The following is a 19,911-nucleotide window of genomic DNA, read 5'->3' on the forward strand; positions in this document are numbered from 1 at the left end:
TTTATTAAAACTAGAATTGTAAAATCTAAAATTGTATACTGGTCAAATGGAAAAACGTGCCAAGTGGTCCTTTCAAAATATTTTATTCAAAACACTAAACAAACTATTTACATTTATTCTTACAAAGTGCCAAGTTACAATTATATTACAACATTTTACAAATAAGAGAGAGAGAAACATTCGAAGGGTCATGTACAGCTGATTTGTACTGTAACATTTCTTGTAGTTTCAAATAAATACTAAAATTGTTCCTCACAGAACTCCCAACCACAACAACGCTGCTGACTAAGCGAGACCAATGGCTACATGCACGGTGAGATTCTTTATTCCAAACTGTTCAGATGGCTTGTGTCAGGTGTTGCTAAAATCAAATCTATTCAGTTCAGCCTTTCATTCATCTGCCTCAGTCATGGTGTTCGGTATTGATAATCTTCTTCTTGCGTGCAGATACCAGGTCATAAAATGGATCTTTAGTGATGCAGGCTCTGGGAAAAAGAGAGGAAACAGATTGAGAGATGCTGGTGTTCTCAGTTCCTCTGTGAATGACAACATACATAAATGGCTACTTTGAAAAAATATATAATTAAGTGTGTGCATAGTTCCTCTTTCCCACAAATTCTAACCATTTGCTTACTCATAAAATATGCATAGTATCAAAACCAATCTTATTTATTTTAAGACTTTCAATTCGAACTGCCATGTTTTTTTGTATATGGTGCTGTTGAATGAGGAGCTGTCAGGTACCTGATGGCCTGAATCCACTCTGCACATTCCTCATCAGAAGCAGCACTTAGCTTGTAGGACTGGTGTTTGCCCATCACGACCCTCCCGTCTGTTTCGGTTTTACAAGCTTTTATTGTCTCCCCTTTGCGTTGAGGGCTAAACAACTCCAAGCAGTACTACAGACACACACACATTTCCAAAGATGAAATGCATACATCATAGTTTTTAAAAGGTTACATTCCAGACAAACAGCTAACCGTGCTTATTTAAATGTCATGTTGTATTATGAGACGCTGACTCAAAAAGAATTTGTAATCAGGATCTGGACAGAGAGCTAATAAATCTAGATTGAGCTCACAGAGATATAGTAATACGTCATAGATGACTAATATAACCACAAAGTACAGCAACAGGTCTAACAGGGAAATACACTATCTGTTAGATCATTGAGCATGTTTGATAAATCGCTCGGGTGGAATGAAAAGAACGTGGAAGTACCTGTTTGTGTGTGTCTTCCATCTCCCTAACACTTAAGTTCTCCAGTGGAATGATTCCCTTTGGTTCTTTGTCCTGAGATGGAAAAAGATCCAAAATGACAACTTTTCTGATTTTAAGGGGTTTTGTTTTTTGTAAAAAAAAAAAAAGAGTACTTACAGTTGTATACTGGAAATAGTACAGACAGCCATCTGTCAAAATGAACCACCTCCTTTTCCAGGTTTTGATTCTACCACCTATAGATTAACCAGAATTGTTATGAACATTCTGAATTAACACACAGCAAATTTAAAATGCAAACAAAAAAGTATTTTATAAAATGAATCTAGGTTTTGGCTCAGCAAAAGTTTTATTATACAAAATCAGTTGAAATGAGTAACACACCCTCTTTTAGAAGCCATCCCTCTCGATCAGGATTGAAGAAGGTGTGAGTGAGGTCATTACCATCATCCTCTGGGATTTTGAAGGGTTCATTCTTAATGCTTTCATAAAGTTTCTAAACATTCCAGAAAAGAGAAAAAATGAGCGCTTATTTTTGATGACAAGCTCATCATTGAATTATCAGATGTCATGGTTTGGCTTTGGATTGTTTTAGATGTAAGGGCCTTGTGACCTCCCTCACCTGCAGCAGGTCATCGGTGAGATCTTCTCCATTGTTGATTCCTCTGTTCATGCTGATGAAACGCTCTATTGTGGTCTTGTCTTTTACATTGGGGTTGTGCAAGCTTGTGTTGAGCATGATGATTGCAAAAGAAAGGATGTAACAGGTGTCTGTAACAGCCATGCACACACACACACACACACACACACAAAAGCATAGATGTTATACATAGCTGTTTAGTGTCAGCAAGACCATTACTATACAACAACTTTAGATATATATATATATCTAATATAAATATATAAATATGTAAGGGGGGTTGGGGTTGTGCAAGCTTGTGTTGAGCATGATGATTGCAAAAGAAAGGATGTAACAGGTGTCTGTAACAGCCATGCACACACACACACACACACACAAAAGCATAGATGTTATACATAGCTGTTTAGTGTCAGCAAGACCATTACTATACAACAACTTTAGGTATATATATATCTAATATAAATATATAAATATGTAAGATATATATATTTACGGTCCAAAGTTTAAGAACACTTGAGTGAAATGTTTCTCATTGTCTCAAGGTCTATGCTTAAGTGTCTGAAATTAGTTTCAAAGAGAAATGACTGTGCAAACAACCTTTTTTTATTACAAAGCTAGTTTTATTTAATAAAATGTATTTGAAATAAATGACTTTTTGACTGAATAATGAAGAAAGAGCAGCTAATAAGAGCACAGAATAGAATAGCTGCTTGATAAAATGCCAAGAGAACATTTCTAGCCAAAAGGAACTACACTGAAGATGGTGAAATATTTTAAGTTTATTTTATTTTTTTAGTAGCAACATAAATATCTTGCTGTATTCTGCGCATTTGAAAAATATGAATTCTCAAGACTAGATTTTTTAATATTCTCCTTATGAGTGGAAACCTGTGCTCTGAGATGACAGAGTTTGATCATAAACAATTGAGCACAAATTCAATGTTTATTGCAGTTTTACCGCTGTTCTTTTTCAGCCGGGGAAGTGTCTGATCACAAAAAAAGATTTTATTTTAGATACAGCAAGACTATTGACTACTGTTAATTAAAGGCCCTAAAACTATATTTGACCAAACTACAGCAACAAGTGATTTCTACTTAGTAATATATGAGATATTTCTGTTAATAAGCAATACAAGCTGCCATTCAACAACATGAACAGTCAGTTTGGGGTGCTTTGTGACTGAAATAGTCGTGAATCTGTGTTTTTTCATGAATAAATCAGCATTACTTTAGCTAGCTTCACCATCTGACGCATTTAAAAATAACATCATGAGATGTAGGTTAAAACACCAAATTTATCCTTTAAATGTGTTAGTACCTGTGGACTGAAAAACCCCAGGGTTACAGGTGCAGTAGCGCAGAGCAAAAGCCTCCATCATACGGTCAATCTTCTGAGCCTCACCAGGCAGACGGAAACTCCACAGGAACTGCCTGTGTCCACATAAAAATCAGTCACAGTGGTGGCAATTAGTCAAATCAATCGGAATGTGTGATATGATGTTAGAGACATAGAAATGAAACTAGAAAAGATGACCTTCTCCACACACCTCAAAGCCTGGACCAGATTAAGGTTTGAGAACTCATGAAGGTCAACAAAAGCTTGCAGGATCTGAAGGTGGATCTCCTCCCTGTGGACAGAACCGAACATTTGCTTTTGTATTTTAAAGATCAGAGTAAAAAGTCACTGTTAGCATTCTCCAGAATAATATATCGTCCTCGTACCTCTCCCCTAAAAAGTTGCCGATGGCTGTTTTATTGAGGCCTTCCTCTTTGTAGAGGAACTCTGACACAGCCTCCGGTTTCCACTCCAATAGGCCATTATCTGCTAAGTACTGAATACCCTGGAAATAAACACCTTATTGTAAAAACCCAATTTTATTATACCACAGACCTCTGGCATCACTGCAAACCAACCATTCATTGACAAACAGCTAATAAGACGTATCATACAAGAGCAAGCATCACTTTGTAGTCTAATAGTCAATCTGGAAGTACATTGATTGTTCACTGAAGCTTAATTTTAAACTTTTATTGAAAGATTTTAGATACACGCTGATGTTTAAAATTGTGAAATTTAATTCACACTGGACTGGTGAAGCAATGGTTATTTTTAAAAACAGTGACCTGTGACTACTTAGAAAATGATATGTGGCTTCAGGCTGCATGTACTGCTGAAAACACAGGATGTGGTTCTATCTTCATTCTCTAGCGTTCTCCACCCACTCTTCCTCTGGCCTACTTTAGCTAAATCTCCAAGCTGTGTCTTTACATGCATCACAGTGTGACATTGTTTGCTTTTATCCTCTTCGTCCTACAGCCAAATACTTTACTGTACTATACTATACTGTACCTTCTTTGGGTCCATGTTAAACTTCTTTTTTCCACATTGGATCCTCTTGTTCTTCATCACATTTTTACTAGGGGGAAATAACTGGTTTTAAAAACTGGCGACAAAAATGAAATACAGCCATCAAAACATATCCATTGTGTTTATGTGTGTTAGGTGAATCCTGGTGTTGATTTACAAATAGATGAGTGGGGGGATGGTTGTGTTAGAATTTTAAAGTTTTACTTAATTAATATTGCATATAGGAATTTATAGTTTAATCTTTGACCTGTGTTTCTCTCTCCTTTATCTTAAATGTGTGCTTTCACTGTGCGTGCGTGCGTGCATGTCCGTGTGTGTGTGTGTGTGTGTCTATGTCTATGTGTGTTAGTACGTGTGAATATTGTGTGTGTGGAGTGTTTTGTATGTGGGTATGTCTGTCTTCTGTGTTTTCACCGTTTTCTTGTTTTTACAGGTATAACTTTAATTGTTTTGCTTATAGTCAATATGTCTCATGTACAGCTGCTTTGTAACAATGAAAATTGTAAAAAGCGCCGTATAAATAAAGTTGAGTGTTATGGTTGACATCTAGGGCTAAACCTCTTCTCGTAAAATTAAACCAGAAACAGGAAACAGATACAAGCCCACGCACAGTGCCGGTGTGCTGCTCTTCAACCTTTAACTGTATTCATGCTAGAATTACATCCTATGAACATGCTGCAGATGCAACTGTGCATGCAAAATGTCATGCATGCACACACGGCAATAAAAGCACACCGAGCACTCCTGACTCTGATCAAGTGTTTATGAGCCACATCAATTTGTTTGGTCTATGAAAATGCCCATGTAAAGGCCCTCAACTGTGAATCACACTATATATATATTTCTGTAAATAACACATCTGTACACTCTTTTAAAAAATGATATGTTGTTTTTTGTATATTGTTTCACTTTTTGTATATAGTGCATTATTGTTTTTATTTAATGTATGTTTGCACCATGTGTACACTTTCTTCTGCACTAAGCTCCTGTCGCCAAGTCAAATTCCTTCTGTGTGTAAACATACTTGGCAATAAAGCTCCTTCTGATTCTGATATATTTATTTTCATTTAGCTCTTGCAGACATATTAGAGTTAACGGGTTTAATAGGTGTTAAGAATAAGTGTTTAATTTGATCACAGATACTCCACTGTGCTTTCTTAAAAGTAAGTTCAACCATCACTTTAGTGTATTTTACCATTAATCTAAGCAGCAATGCCAAACAACCACAGTGCCATATCACTGATGTGATCATTATAAAAGTGGATTTTAAAACAGCTAATGATTAAACAAATCAAATCAATGAGGAAACTGTACAGCAAAATGCTCTGTAGGGATTTGAAAACTCAGTTGTAAAATGAACCGATACTTTCTCTTGCTACCATGGTAACGCAGCACCAAATGACAGTGGTGAATACTCACTTCTCTTCATCAGCTTCCATTGTTTGAATTTCTGTCATCATGTTTTCGATCTCCAGCCTGAGTTTCTGTCAGTGAGAAAAAAACAAAGTTTAAATAGGATGAGCTGCACCATGCAGATACTGTAAAATTCTCCCAAAGTCACATACATCCCTAGACTTTAGTTTTGCATTGCTTATTAGACATAATATTTGGTGTTATTTATTAAATTAACACGAGGAAGAGTTTTGTGTTGAATTTGACTGTAATGGCATATACCTGAATATCATCAAGAATTACATGCTTGTGATAATTGACTTCAATCTGCTTCTTTTCTATTGGAGTGAAGGTTGAAGGTGCTGAAGATATGATGGCATAAGAACAGAAATACATCAACATTAAGCAAGCATCTCATATCACATCTCAATTACCATTAAGAACTAAAAAGGGGAGAACTATCCCAATGACTATCCAATTTGGCATTAGTTTAATTTGATTTCTTCACTTACATCTACTTGTTTTTTTGTAATGTATTAAACTGTGGAACTGTGTACTCATGGGGGAGAGAAAGGGGAACAGGAATCGACTCGAATTTGGGTCACAGGAAGCGCTCCTATTAACAAAGCCCACGAGAGGGGCAACGATTACAACTGCAGTCCATCATTTTACCACTGATTGCTGATGTATAAAAGCGCATTATTCGGTTTAATAGATGTTTAGATGATACAAAAGTTTAGATGATAGTATTACAAGGGTCCAACAACTGCTCATAGACAAATTTATGAAGCAGCATCAAAACAGCAAGCAAACAATAAAAAATAAAAATAACACAGCTTACCTTTTCCCCAGAGGAAACTGTCCTTTCTTTGGGATCCCATGTTGACTGTGTTAGAGGGATGCTGAGATAAAACAGTAAGATCAGTGTCAAATATTACAACCCTTTAAATGTGGTATTAAAAGTACTGCATGATGCTATCGCTATATTTCATTATTAGTAATAATCAAATCGACACATATTATGATTTTTATGTCATGCATTTTCAGCATACATAGCCTATTATAACACAGCAAAATAATAGTAAATACAAAAAACAGTCCATCAGAAAAATCATATTGCGCAAAATAAATATATCAGAAAAATGAATAGGCTAAAGTAAATATTATTTCCTGAGACTGATCAAACAGGTAAGTTGAAAAGGTAGCATATATAGAAAAGTCTTTAAATGTGTAGCCTGTAACACCTGTTACACAAAAACTACAAAGTAACAATGGAGGAATAATGTCTTGCCAAAGCTAAGAAAACCTATAACAAAAAAAATCGTACCTTCATATGTGTAACTGTAAGCAGGCAGTCGCTGCCAGTGAGTAAGAATCTCAATGAAACTGACAGAGAAGCGCAGAGTGTTGCCGACTGGAGTGACGTCACAGCCATAAATGACATCTGAACTCTGAGAATTCAAGTCAGCATGTTTCCATCAAACTTATCTGTTCTGAGCATCACACCGATAAACGATACTTCGCAGTAACCTTTATTACTAGTATGACAATTTATAGAATTTAAACTCACACTTATGTAGTTTGATGGTAAACTATTTAAGTTACATTTATGCATTTGGTAGAGTTATCCAAATAAGCGACTTACGGTTTTAGGTTGCGCATTTAATCAGTTTGTGTGGGGGAATTAAACGCTTGATTTTTTGCGCTGTTAACGCAATGTTTTACCAATTGAGCTACACGAACACAAAATAATATTTATTTTTTATTTATTGTTTTTTATACAAACTAATTTGTAACGTTTTGTGTTCAACAATTGTTACACATTTACGCCCTCGTGTGGCCTTTTTCGTGCCTTGCACTTTTATGAAGCGCGTATGGATGCCTCAGAGTAAAGTTGAACACTTCCTCATATCGACACAGACGCGTTTAAAACTGTCACAACCACATGAGCGTGTGAGCATAGAAGGAAAGAGTGAGGGAGTGATAGAGAGAGGTACTGACATACCGAAGAAGCAAATCTGTTTCCTGTATTACAACTTAGTTCCTTAACAGTTGTTTTACAGCGACAGCCGGCAAAACTTTCTCAAAAAGTAACGCAAAATGCAAGCGATCAAGTGTGTTGTGGTGGGAGATGGGTGAGTGACGAGATTCTTCAATACATTTTGATACATATATCTGTTTATCATCATTTTTCAAGGGTGTTGTTTGTTGTTGTTGTTTAGTGTAGCCTACTTGTTCATGTGTGGTCTTTTAACTGCTGTATTTACTTAGGCTGTTCAGTTGTTTTAATTTCCTCATTTTTAATGTTAAAGTCACATGAGTTACTGAGTAGCCTACATGACTTTATATAGCCTAAGGCTCAAAATATATATATTTTCCTTATTAATCTCTGTTAATTTTAAGGATCAAAAACAAAAAGCTGATGTAGATTTCTCCATAGTCACGTTAATCAGGTTTTGTACATTTCCATTCCTGTTTGGCAAAAATGACAGAGATGTGCACTGTTTTGCTGACAGACAGATTGTAGGTTGCACATATATTCAAGGGCTTGTCGTTCAGCTTCTCTTTACGGGCAAGTTAATATAAAAACAGACCAGAACACATTCTGTCTTTATTGTAGTGAGTTTTTGAGATTGCAGGAAGTTCAGTGCATGGCAACTGATTTTCATCGAAAAAGGAAAGAGCACATGGGTCATGTTTCTGTGGAGGAAGTTTTTCATACTGTATGGTTTCTTTATTCTGAGTGACAAAAGAATGATGAGAACGTCATCATATCACATCTCTCAAAAGACACATCATTACAGTGTAAACACCTGGGTTGTTTCTAGTTACCCGAATGGGATTTCCGTGAAGTGTTCACCATATCAGTGCCAGGAATACAACTGGTTTTATCAACTGTTTTAATCCAATTATCAGATCATTTTTGTCTTGCAGTCAAAGCAGCATTCCCGCCTTTACAGTATTTTCAGTTACTGTATAGAACCACCTAAACTTTGCAAATGATCACTTTAAATAAATCATATTAATTATGGGCTTTCCGTTTGGTAATCTGAAGCCTTTAACACTGATAAACAATTTAGGTGTTTCTAGACAATGTTGATTCTCAGGCAGTGATGATTCAAGATGGAGGATGAGGTGACTTTGATGTTGAAACATATGAGTCTGAAACACACTTCAATGTCAAAGGCTGATTTTAGAAAGTGGGAGGGGGGATTTTCGATGGAGTATATATATATATATACAGTATATATATATATATGAAGTTTTCATCTGGCGACATCACTTCATCTCAAGTGCTTTATATAATGCTGTGACTCAAGAAAGCAATGGCGATGCATATGAATTATAGGACCAGAATGAAAGCAGCATGTTGCTGCTGCAGGTTTACACAGGATGTAATCATGTAGGCTGTAGGTTTAAAGTAATACGTGTTACTGTGGACATATAACTAAGGCGAGTTTCAATTCGTGACTATGAGTGCATTGTTCATTTGGCCACTTTAAAAGGCAGCAGGCGAGAATTGGGGAGGATGGTTGCTTTCTCTTATAGGATATCCTGTTTTAACCCTGTACACAGTTCTCCATTTTGAAACTGTTCACTTCCTCTAGAGCGATTTTGATGCTGCTCTGTAACACAGGTTCCTCATAGTACTGGACTTAAAAGAATAGTTCTCCTTCAAAAATGAAGATTCTGTCATCATTACCTCACCCTGTTGTCATTTCATACCTGTGCGATTTTCTTTCTACTGCAAAACACAAAAGAAGATATTTTGAAGAATGTTGGTAACCCAAAACCGTCAATCCCCATTGACTTCTATTGTATGGACACAAAACCAATGCAAGTCAATGGGGACCAACGGTTTTCTGTTACCGACATTTTTCAAAATATCTTCTTTTGTGTTCTGCAGAAGAAAGAAAGTCATACAGGTTTGAAATGACAAGGGGGCGTGAACTATTCCTTTAACGTCATAAATGTGATGCAGAGGTTGAGCCTGCTGGATTTAAGAATAACATCTCGTAGGTCTATCAGGGTTATGTGTTGACCTCTATTGCATTGATACATGTTGGTTGAAAAAGGTGCATTGACTTTACAGTTACACCGGGTGAACCATGCATTTAATTTAACCCTGATCATGGCATGTCTTGTTTTCTCCAAATTTCAGAATTGCCTTGACTTCCGGGTAGACATGTTCTGCCCTACTGTCATTTATGAAACCCTTCCGTGTATCCGTTTACATGTCTCTCTGCACCAGCCAGCGTCGCTAAGGTATAAGTGATGGCTTGCAGTTTCACTGATGTCATTTTCACAGATCTGTAACATACAGTACAGCAGACGTACATGGATTATCATAAAGCCTTCGGTTTGTTTTAGGATTGACAGAATTGCAGGAAACAATCGAGTGTAATGAAATGGAGAAAAGAGAAAGTTTCAGCTACCCAGGGAGCATTTTCAAAGACACACTTCAAAAAGAGGCTTGCTGTCTCTCTTCCTGGCAGACACCGCCCTACTTCCTGTCATCCTGTCACGACAATGCCAGACCCCATACTGAGCTCCCTTTCGCTCTTTTTTCCCCGCATCTATCTTTCTCTCTGTATCCGAATCACAACACGACTTCAAAGAGCTTCAGAAAGCACCTCATTACGGTCATCTCCCGCTGTTTTCTGATTAAGATTTTAGCGCGCTGCCTCAAGTGTGTACTGAAATTGGTGTAGATGGCAATTTGTTGTAGTATGCTGGGTTATTTAAGGCATGTTTGATTTCGACTTTGAGTTCAGTGACTGAATTCCGGATATTGTTACATTTCAGCTTTTTATAATTTTTTCATAATAAGGTTTTTTCAATGCACAACTTTTACTGTTCAGTGCTCCACGGCCCAGCCCTTGAGTCAAGTGCACACAAGTCTAGAGAACTCTTGAGTGGCGTGTGTTTGTTGTGTGTGCTTTTGTATTTTATAGTTTCGACATGAATGTGAATGCACAAGTTCTAGAAACAGCAGGGATGAGAGTAGGAAGGATAGCTGGTAGTTACGATGTGACTGAACGTGCGTAGCCTGAGGTTTGTGTTTTTGGCCTTGCTCTCGAGTGTTGGAGCTGCAGTGTGATGCAAGAGAATCGTAGCCATAGGCTGCTGAATCCCAGCATTCCACATTCTCCCAGTCTGCATGCAGCAACATGCACTTCCCTGAAATCTTTCTTTCCTACCCTCCCAGCGTGTTTATGTATAAGTGACCTCATTTCATACTGAATGTCATCCTGTCATTTTTACACTACAAACACATTTGTCCTGAAATGTAATTGTTCTGTTTGTTGTCATAGATCTGAACTGTATGTAGCATCACAGTGATGTCAACGTGACAGTAGATTTTACTTCAAGTTGTCTGAATGCAATTTTGAGTACATCTGAATTATTTTGCCCTGAGGGTTTTCCAATCGTTTTTTTTCTGTTACTTTAATACAAGAATACATTAAAATGTACATGAATAAAAAACAGCTCTGCACGTAAGTATGGGATTTTTAGGAGCAGCACGTTTGTTCAACTCAAAACGAACTTCATCTCAAAGACAATCGTGAGGATACAGAGATATTTTTCTTTCATATGGAAATTCTTTATGTGGTCATGTTTTAAACATTCAAAGTATAATCCTTGTTTTTGAAAAAGGGAACATTAAAACACCACAAGAATGTTCTTTGTATTAAAAAAATAAAAGGGTGGGTCTACAATGGATGTACACTGCCTGTTGTTCCTGTTATAGGATGGTTACAGTACACCACCTATAGCACACTTTGATGTCATTTTAGCAACATGTACAACCGTGGAGAAAATTTTGTATTGTGGTCATTCCCGTCCAGTGTTTGTTGAATTTCAACAAAGTCAAACCTCAGGAGTGACATAATGTCATCCAACAGTAATGTGTAAGACTGACAGCGTGACAAGACACATGAATATTTTTTGCAGTTTTCCTAAATACATGTACAAATATTTTTGTATTGCTTAAAAGTGAATATGAACTTGTTTTCTTTGCAGTATTTTAGGTGTGAAAAATACAGAGCATCTTTTCATTTTCTGCAAATAAATGCAAATAGAACGATTTTATTATTGTATGTAGTTCACAGAATGAAACGAAACGATAATTTTACCTAAACACATACCTATAAATATTCAATTCAGAAAAGCTGAAATGTTTTTTGAAATGCTCTCTTAATTTTTCCGCGGCTGTATATGACAGAAGGTACATCCGTGTTGTTTATTTTTCAGCATACTGTACTAAGAGATTTCTGTTTGTTGTTTGTATGTTTCAGAGCTGTGGGAAAGACCTGCCTTCTCATCAGCTACACTACTAATGCATTCCCTGGGGAGTACATTCCCACAGTGTGAGTACTACAGAAAATGTGTTTAGTGGTTAATTTTTGTTGTTCATGACATTCATAAGCTCAATCCTCTCTTAGGTTTGATAACTACTCAGCAAATGTTATGGTGGATAGCAAACCAGTCAACCTGGGTCTCTGGGATACAGCTGGACAGGAAGACTACGACAGACTGCGGCCACTGTCCTACCCACAGACGGTATGCTGTCACATATAGGTGCTTTCATCCAAAGCGATGCATACACTTAATCTTTTTTGTTTTTTCATCGGTATTTGTGTTACCTGGGAACAAACGAAAATCCTTTGCACTTAGCTCAATGCTCTACCAGTGGAGCTATAAAAACAGCTCACATGTGCACACACACAAGTTTCGCAAGCAATGTGCACATTTTTTATTTATTTATTTACAGAGGTGGACGAAGTACACAACTTCCTTACTTGAGTGAAAGTACAGATACTACTGGTCAAATATTACTCCACTACAAGTAAAAGTTGTAAAGACAGATTCTTACTTAAGTAAAAGTACAGAAGTACGTGCTTTTAAAAGTACTCAAGTATTAAAAGTAAATTTCCTTTATGTCAGTTGTGCATTGTTTTATTGTCGTATACCTTTTGCCTTTGAAGCAACCTACTGAATACACTGAGTAGCTCACAGTATCAGTTGTATTAAAGGATTAGTTATCTTCAAAATTTGCCCCCATTGACTTTCCATAGTCGTTTTTATTCCTACTATGGAAAGTCAATGGGGGCAAATTTTGCAGTGAGCAACTCCTTTAAGAGCTTTATATGTTTAGCACATATATGTTTCGTTTAGATATAATCCTGTATGATCATTTAGTCTAATTATCCTCATTAGCCCCCTAGGCCTATATGAATTTATGAGCAGTGTTTTTTGATTTTGTATATTCCCTTTACCAGTTTTAGCAGCAATTTACCAGTAAGTAGTAAGGTTCTTGTAAATAGTAAAGTGTAGAAGCCATGTGTTTGTTGGATTTATTACCATTTGTATTACCATAATTTAACTGCAAACATAAACTATAGCTAGTAGCCTATAATGAAACTATGGTATTTTTAGTTGCTGTGGTTTTACTAAAGAATATTAATTGGAGTATGTTTCCTATTTATAGAAAATGGTAAATTTGTGGATACTGTGGTGGATCCCTGCTGAAAAAAAACAATGCATTTTTGAATTAGAATGAGATTTTTAAGTTAAATTCCTCTTTGTAGTGTGTTTTGGGTTTTATTCCAATAGGATTTACCATCCCATCAATAGAATCCATCACATACAAGTAGACAACAAGTATCCATAGTACAATTTCCATTATTACCATTAAATCCATTACATTTTATGTTGTATTTTGGGCAGGGTTCTATTGTTTTTATTTCAACAGGAATACTTCAACTATAGTTACTTCAGTAAAAACATCATTCATTTTCCAAATCGCTTTAAATGATATAGCAGCAGATCAGAAGTTAACACGCACACGTAGCTCAAGGTGTATGTGATGCTTATTTACCGTTTAGCCGTTATGCCTATCATTTTCATGACAATGTTTCTACGATCTTTGACTGATCGTAACTCACAGATGATTACACCACACTTTAACATGTGCCTTTTTCGTCTTTATTGTTCTATTTGACTTTTTAGAGCGCTATCAATGGTGAAGCAGCGCCTACGTTTACATTAGTTTAGCGGGGAAGATCCCAGAGTTGCCAGATTTGCGTTAAAAATATCTGCCAAATGGCCATTCAAAGCTTGCCGGAAAACCGCGAGCATAGAAAACTGAAATACTTGGCAACAGTAATAGGTCCTGGCAGATCGCAAACCAGATAAATTGCGCACACAGGAAACCCAACTGCATAGAAACCACTTTCTACTTTTGGACCTTTTTATTTATGTAGTGGAGTAAAAAGTATGATATTTGTCTTTCAAATGTAGTGAAGTTAAAGTACAAGTACTCAGAAAAAATAATACTCAAGTAAAGTACAGATATTCAAAAAGTGTACTTAAGTACAGTTCTCAGGTAAATTTACTTCATTACTGTCCACCACTGTTTATTTATGATTAAATGAAGGTCTTTTGATGTGTTTTGCAGGATGTGTTTCTCATCTGTTTCTCCCTGGTGAGCCCAGCATCTTTTGAAAACGTCAGAGCCAAGGTGAGTCCTCACGCATAGATCAGTGTAGATCTTAACGGAATACAAATACAGTCTAAATACCTTTTTTGGCTATGCGAATGTCCCTATGTTGTTCTTAAACACTTGCTCTGCATTGCACTAGACACTAGATGCCACTGTGCATTAATCCTTGATGCATTGCAAACTTTCACTGACGCATTGATATTTACAAAAGAGAACTGGTCATAAAGGGTACCTGATGTCAACATCATTCACTGTAAAAATGCTTTGGCCTTGTTAGCATTCAGGCATTCACGAAGCGAAGGCTGAGTTTTATCGCTGGCATTCAGCCCTTTTCACACAGCATATTTTTCCAAGTCAAAAGCTTCATTTAATACATTCATTTGAATAAAATCCCAAGTCTTTTTATAAAGTTATTTATGTGCCTCACACCCACAAAAACCCAGAGCGAGCATAATAAAGATGCGAGCAATTCAGATGACCTTGGCCTGTTCTCCATTATATGCAAGTGTACAGATGCCAGACAGATACAGCACTAAGTGTCACACTAAAGTTACCATGTTATGGTATCAACCTGACAGAGAGCATTTTGAAGAGTGATCCTTAAATGAAGGACTGTCAGATGATCTGATCTACATCTAGTGAACTATAGAGCAGGAGGGATAGAAGTGTGATACGGTCCATAAAAGCTCAAGTGATCCAAGGTAGATCCAGGTAGTTGGATGAACGTTGAATCTGGGTTGTGTTTCTAGGATTTTGTATAGTTACGGTGGTCTTTACTTCCAACAGCAATTGCTTGAACAAGAAAAGTTATAAAGTAGAAAAAGAGATGTCCTTGAGTTGTCCCTGCTCTTATTAAAAGAGTATTGTTTGTACAAACAACATGGACACCATTCAGTCTTTGAAAGGACTCTCGAGGACAAGGTCTGACTTTACATCAAAGTACAGATGACAATAGATGGGTAGGCGTGATGTGATTGGTTTACATGCTTGCTTTGAACAGAAGATCATCTTCAGTTTTAAGGGAACCAAATTAGATTTCTAGCTTTGTTAGTTCACGATCAGACTGTATGTCTGGCTATGTAGAGTGATAGTAAATGTATTGCTAATACTAAATATACTGAATAGGAGGAGGACAATCTGAAACGAACTTGGTAATGTAAAGTTGCATTTGTAATGCTAATTGCAAAACGAATTGAAAAAAAAAACAGATTAGGACTGATCTTTTTTTTTTTTAATTTTGGCATATTTTAACGGGCATTCATCTTTTAAAGATAAAGAACAAAGGCTGGAAATAAAAGAGAAAGAAAGAAGTTTCCTTTGAGTTGTTGCTTTTATGCTAGACTTTATCAGGGCTCATGCAGCACATTTAAGAGAAAGATGGAATGAAAAGCAAATAGTTTTTTAAATCAACAATTGCAGAAACCTTTGAGGCTTAATCCACGTCAGTTTACAAACTTCACTCTCAATCAAAGACCTTCAGAAGCTATCTCTAGCCTCCCGGTCCTTTCCTTTATTATTTGTACAGTATATTCTCAAGGAGTAACCATGGAAACACTGCCCATATGCTAATGCAGTCTTGATAGATTGTGCGAGGTTGAGGAGACAAATTAAAATCTATTTAAAGAGGGTAGGAGAGCGTGTTGACGGGGTGGTACAGGAGGGCTGTGGGAAGTCACATGGGCCGTGCTAACAAAATCCACGCTCTAGAAGCAATCACCTGTCAAGTTAAGTGCTCAGAGATCACTCCTCATTACCGGCGCGGGCTGATAGAATGCGAAAATGGGGTGCTGCAATAATGGTATGCTTTGACTGCATTAGAAAGTGAGGCTCAGAAATCTGCATCGGGGCCCCACCCACACGCCTATCAGAAACACTCGTAAATGCCACTGGAGACATGCTGATCTCAGATCAGCCACCATTTTGTGTCTGTCAGCCCTTTTGAAGTCTCTTACTAATAGGCTTGAAGAGAGGAAACAAAAACACCTTTAGTTTCATACAAAAGCCCACGTACAGATCATACAGATGCCACATCTGATCTACAGAAGGTAAGCTATTTACCTTCAGTAGATCAGACGTGGGATCATCAAGGAACAGATGAATAACACGTGCTCATTTTAGAACCTGAGTCATGGATGAGCAGCGTTTGTCCTGAGAAGATATTTCTTTCCTTTTTTAAGTGTTCTTTAAATTATCTGTTGTGTGCATGTACAGCGTTAGTGTTCAGTTCATCAGCATTCTTAAAACTATAAGGATCGTGTTTAATTTCTTGGACTTGTAACAGACCTGATTATTACCTATTTAACTTCTGTGTTTTAAACCATGTTTAGCTTTAAAAAATTCTGCATGTCTTTGGATGGCAAGGACTGTTGTGGGCTTAGAGATTCTCTTGTTGTTGAAGTATGACTGTGCGCATTGACCGCTCCGGATTCTGCTTTGTGTGTGGAAACAATAATGTTTGAGTTTCAGATTAAAAAGTCCATGTAGAGGCCAGTCCTTGTGAAGCACAAATCCTTGTACACCATATATCTCTTTTATCTGCTATGCAATGAACAAAATGCAACTAATAAAATGCCTTATAGAAAACCTTTAAGACAAACTTGTAGAGAAACCCCAAAAAACTTTATTGGTTTGCTATTTTGCTCCCTCTAGTGGTACCCGGAGGTGAGGCACCACTGCCCTTCCACTCCAATAATTCTGGTTGGCACCAAGCTCGATCTGAGAGACGAGAAGGAGACCATTGAAAAGCTAAAGGAGAAAAAACTGGCACCAATCACTTACCCACAGGGTCTTGCATTGGCCAAAGAAATAGGTAAGATGGTGAACTTTAAAGGGATACTTTACTACCAAACAAAATTTCCCCATATTTTACTCACCCTCAAGGCATCCTAACTGAATATGGATTTCTTCTTGAAGAATAATGCAGTCGGAGTTATAATACCACGAATCATTTTACTTCCAAGCGGTAGAATGGGACTGAATGGGTGTTGACTTTTTGAAGCTCCGAAAAGTGCATCCATCGATCAAAGAACTGCTCGACACGGCTCCGTGGGCTTAACACAGGTCTTCTGAAGTGAATCGATGCGTTTAAGAGAAATATCCATATTGACAGCGCTATTAACGTTGATGTCTAGCTTCCATCATCTCTCGAATGCGTGTGAACCAGAGGCTAGTTTTTCCGGCAAATGGCGGTGACGAGAGCTCCCGCCAGAGTAGACCTGGAGTTCCTATTGGAACAAAACAAAAAATGCAGCGTTCGTCACTGGAACTTGCGTTATATGCTGGAAAAACAAGCCTTTGGTTCACGCGCATTCGAGAGATGACGAAAGCTAGACATCAATGTTAATAGCGCTGTCAATATGGATATTTCTCTTAAACAAACGCATTGATTCGCTTCAGAAGACCTGTGTTAAGACCACGGAGCCGTGTCGAGCAGTTCTTTGATGGATGGATACACTTTTTGGACCTTCAAAAAGTCAACACCCATTCTACCGCTTGGAAGTACATTGATACGGGGTATTATAACTCCGACTGCATTATTCTTCAAGAAGAAATCCATATTCAGTTAGGATGCCTTGAGAGTGAGTAAAACATGGGGAAATTTTGATTTGGTAGTAAAGTATCCCTTTAATATGCATATGCAAGAATGCATTAATAACAAAAATAGCCTCAATTTTAAACAGAGACAAAATCTATTACAAATACACATCCGAATACAGTTTATGGAGAGGATCAGAGATGACGTATTTTTGTAGGCTAACCCGGAAGTAACCCCGCTGGTTCCCTCGACCGAAAGCCTATGGGGATTTTTCCCATAGGCTTTTGGAAGATCGCAAAAAAAGCTCTGTGATTTACAATGGTTTATGATGTTTACACATTTTGTCTATCAAGATAATCTTTACAAATTAACTTTTGAAGCCAAAATACAATATAGACACATTATACAAAAATACAAAGACCTTATTACGGGCAATTTACCAAAAACCCATTCAAAAATCCCTTAGACTTTGGAGCGATGGAACCGGAAGTTAGTAAAATGCTAACTAGCTTCCGGGTTTTGCATACAAAAATACGTCATTTCTGAGCCTCCCTATTCTGCTGTGTCTTTGAAGAATATAATAAAAACGTTGTCTCGGAATACACAAAATTACATATTTAGATGCAAATGCAAGGTTCTCAGTGTGATTCATACTAGCATTTGGGAGAACACATGGGCTAGTCCTCCTACACACACAGATATGACAGATTGGTGCACACCTAATACACCCAGACATCTGGTACCAAGTATCCCACTCAAAGGGTCTATGTTAATGTAGGCTGAAATGCTTCAGTATTCTTGAGAACAACCCTGCATATTAAAAAATGAGCTATATTGATATAATAAAAACTTTGGCTGTCAAACGATTAATCGTGATTAATCGCATCCAGAATAAAAGTTTGTGTTTACGTAATGTATGTCGGTATACTGTGCTAATTAATTTTGTATTTATGAACACATACACATAAATGCATTTATTTTAGAAAATTAATATGCACTGTACACAGATATATATATAATGTAAACACAAACTTTTATTCTGGATGCGATTAATCGCGATTAATCGTTTGACAGCCCTAATAAAAACATTACATTAGTTCTCAAATAAATTCTATTAAACTTGTTTGTTCCTTCTAAAACACAAATATGTTATGTGTACTCGTGTTTGTGTGGGAACAGATGCAGTAAAATACCTGGAGTGTTCTGCTCTTACTCAGAGAGGTCTGAAGACAGTGTTTGATGAAGCCATACGTGCTGTGCTCTGCCCACAACCCACAAAGGTCAAGAAGAAGGGATGTCTGCTGCTCTAAGTCTACATGACACATTTGTGAGTGTGTGTTGTTTCTAAGTTCTTCTCTCGAGAGACAGACAGAGTCAGAGATAGGGGAGAAGTGCACGCATACGATTCCAGATGCCCCCTCAATTACAGAGAAAGGCTTTTGTTCTGATGTTACTTTGCAATTGACGCGACTTACAGACGAGTTTTCAGGTGGAAGTTAAAGACAGTAATTTTGATACATGTTCTCTTTTTTTAAAAAAAAAGAGGATGTGCAGAGATGCAAAAAGTGACCTTTTATTCTTTTTGTCTTTAGATTCTTCACTGTAACAGCGGTACTAAAGAAATCCACTGGTTTTCTTCGACAACCAAACAAGGAGTCAAAAAGAAGTGTTTATGGAACTTCATTAAATTACAAAAGTCTTTCTTCTCTTTGTAGCTCAACACAACTCTTGAAACCATCATAGTAATACCATCTGAAATAATATTTTTAAAGTGTAAAAAAGACAAAGTATTTAATCAAATATATAGTAACTGATGTACTGTGTAAATTTGTGCTTGCTGTAGTTGATGTGGATACAGTCATGTATTGTGTGAAAGGATCACATTTTTGCTTTCCATTCTATTTTCTGAAACGGGAATACATGTGTACAAGTGATGGTAATATTTTACACCTGTGAATCACATTCACATTTAATACATGCATAGTTCTTTTTAAGAAATGGCAAAAATAAACTGTACAACCCTTAATTTCTCTCTTTTAACTCTTTTCTAATGAGTTTACACTAAAATAGCCGCTATTTACATTGATTACACACCAGTGCTTGGTTTTCAATAGATGTATCAATTTAGCCCTATTGATACGTTATTGTGCGTACGTGACAAAGAGAATGTAATAACCACTATCTGTGTTTTTTCCTATAGAAAAGTACAGATTTCACTTCTCATTACATTGCTGACAGGGTAACACAGTAAG

The 19,911-nt window shown here is 36.9% G+C and overlaps 2 protein-coding genes across 2 annotated transcripts; one reads left to right on the top strand and one right to left on the bottom strand.

Moving 5' to 3' along the window:
* Positions 1–72: 72 nt before the first annotated feature.
* cyth4a (cytohesin 4a) lies at positions 73–7,112 on the bottom strand. Its single transcript, XM_057346087.1, has 14 exons — positions 6,946–7,112; positions 6,460–6,520; positions 5,901–5,980; positions 5,646–5,710; positions 4,209–4,275; positions 3,581–3,699; positions 3,406–3,486; positions 3,177–3,289; positions 1,841–1,989; positions 1,603–1,714; positions 1,378–1,454; positions 1,222–1,293; positions 745–899; positions 73–485 (listed from the first exon to the last, which is right to left on the bottom strand). Exons 1-14 carry the CDS (start codon positions 7,060–7,062, stop codon positions 404–406), a joined length of 1,350 nt encoding a protein of 449 aa, XP_057202070.1. The 5' UTR covers positions 7,063–7,112; the 3' UTR covers positions 73–403.
* Positions 7,113–7,545: 433 nt separating this feature from the next.
* Positions 7,546–19,685, top strand: rac2 (Rac family small GTPase 2). The gene is made up of 7 exons (XM_057346105.1): positions 7,546–7,753; positions 11,918–11,989; positions 12,065–12,182; positions 14,080–14,142; positions 16,774–16,933; positions 18,839–18,986; positions 19,252–19,685. Exons 1-6 carry the CDS (start codon positions 7,719–7,721, stop codon positions 18,967–18,969), a joined length of 579 nt encoding a protein of 192 aa, XP_057202088.1. The 5' UTR covers positions 7,546–7,718; the 3' UTR covers positions 18,970–18,986; positions 19,252–19,685.
* Positions 19,686–19,911: the final 226 nt, after the last annotated feature.

This window comes from Triplophysa rosa, linkage group LG11 (assembly GCF_024868665.1).
Source record: "Triplophysa rosa linkage group LG11, Trosa_1v2, whole genome shotgun sequence".
In the NCBI taxonomy this organism is placed as follows: Eukaryota; Metazoa; Chordata; class Actinopteri; order Cypriniformes; family Nemacheilidae; genus Triplophysa; species Triplophysa rosa.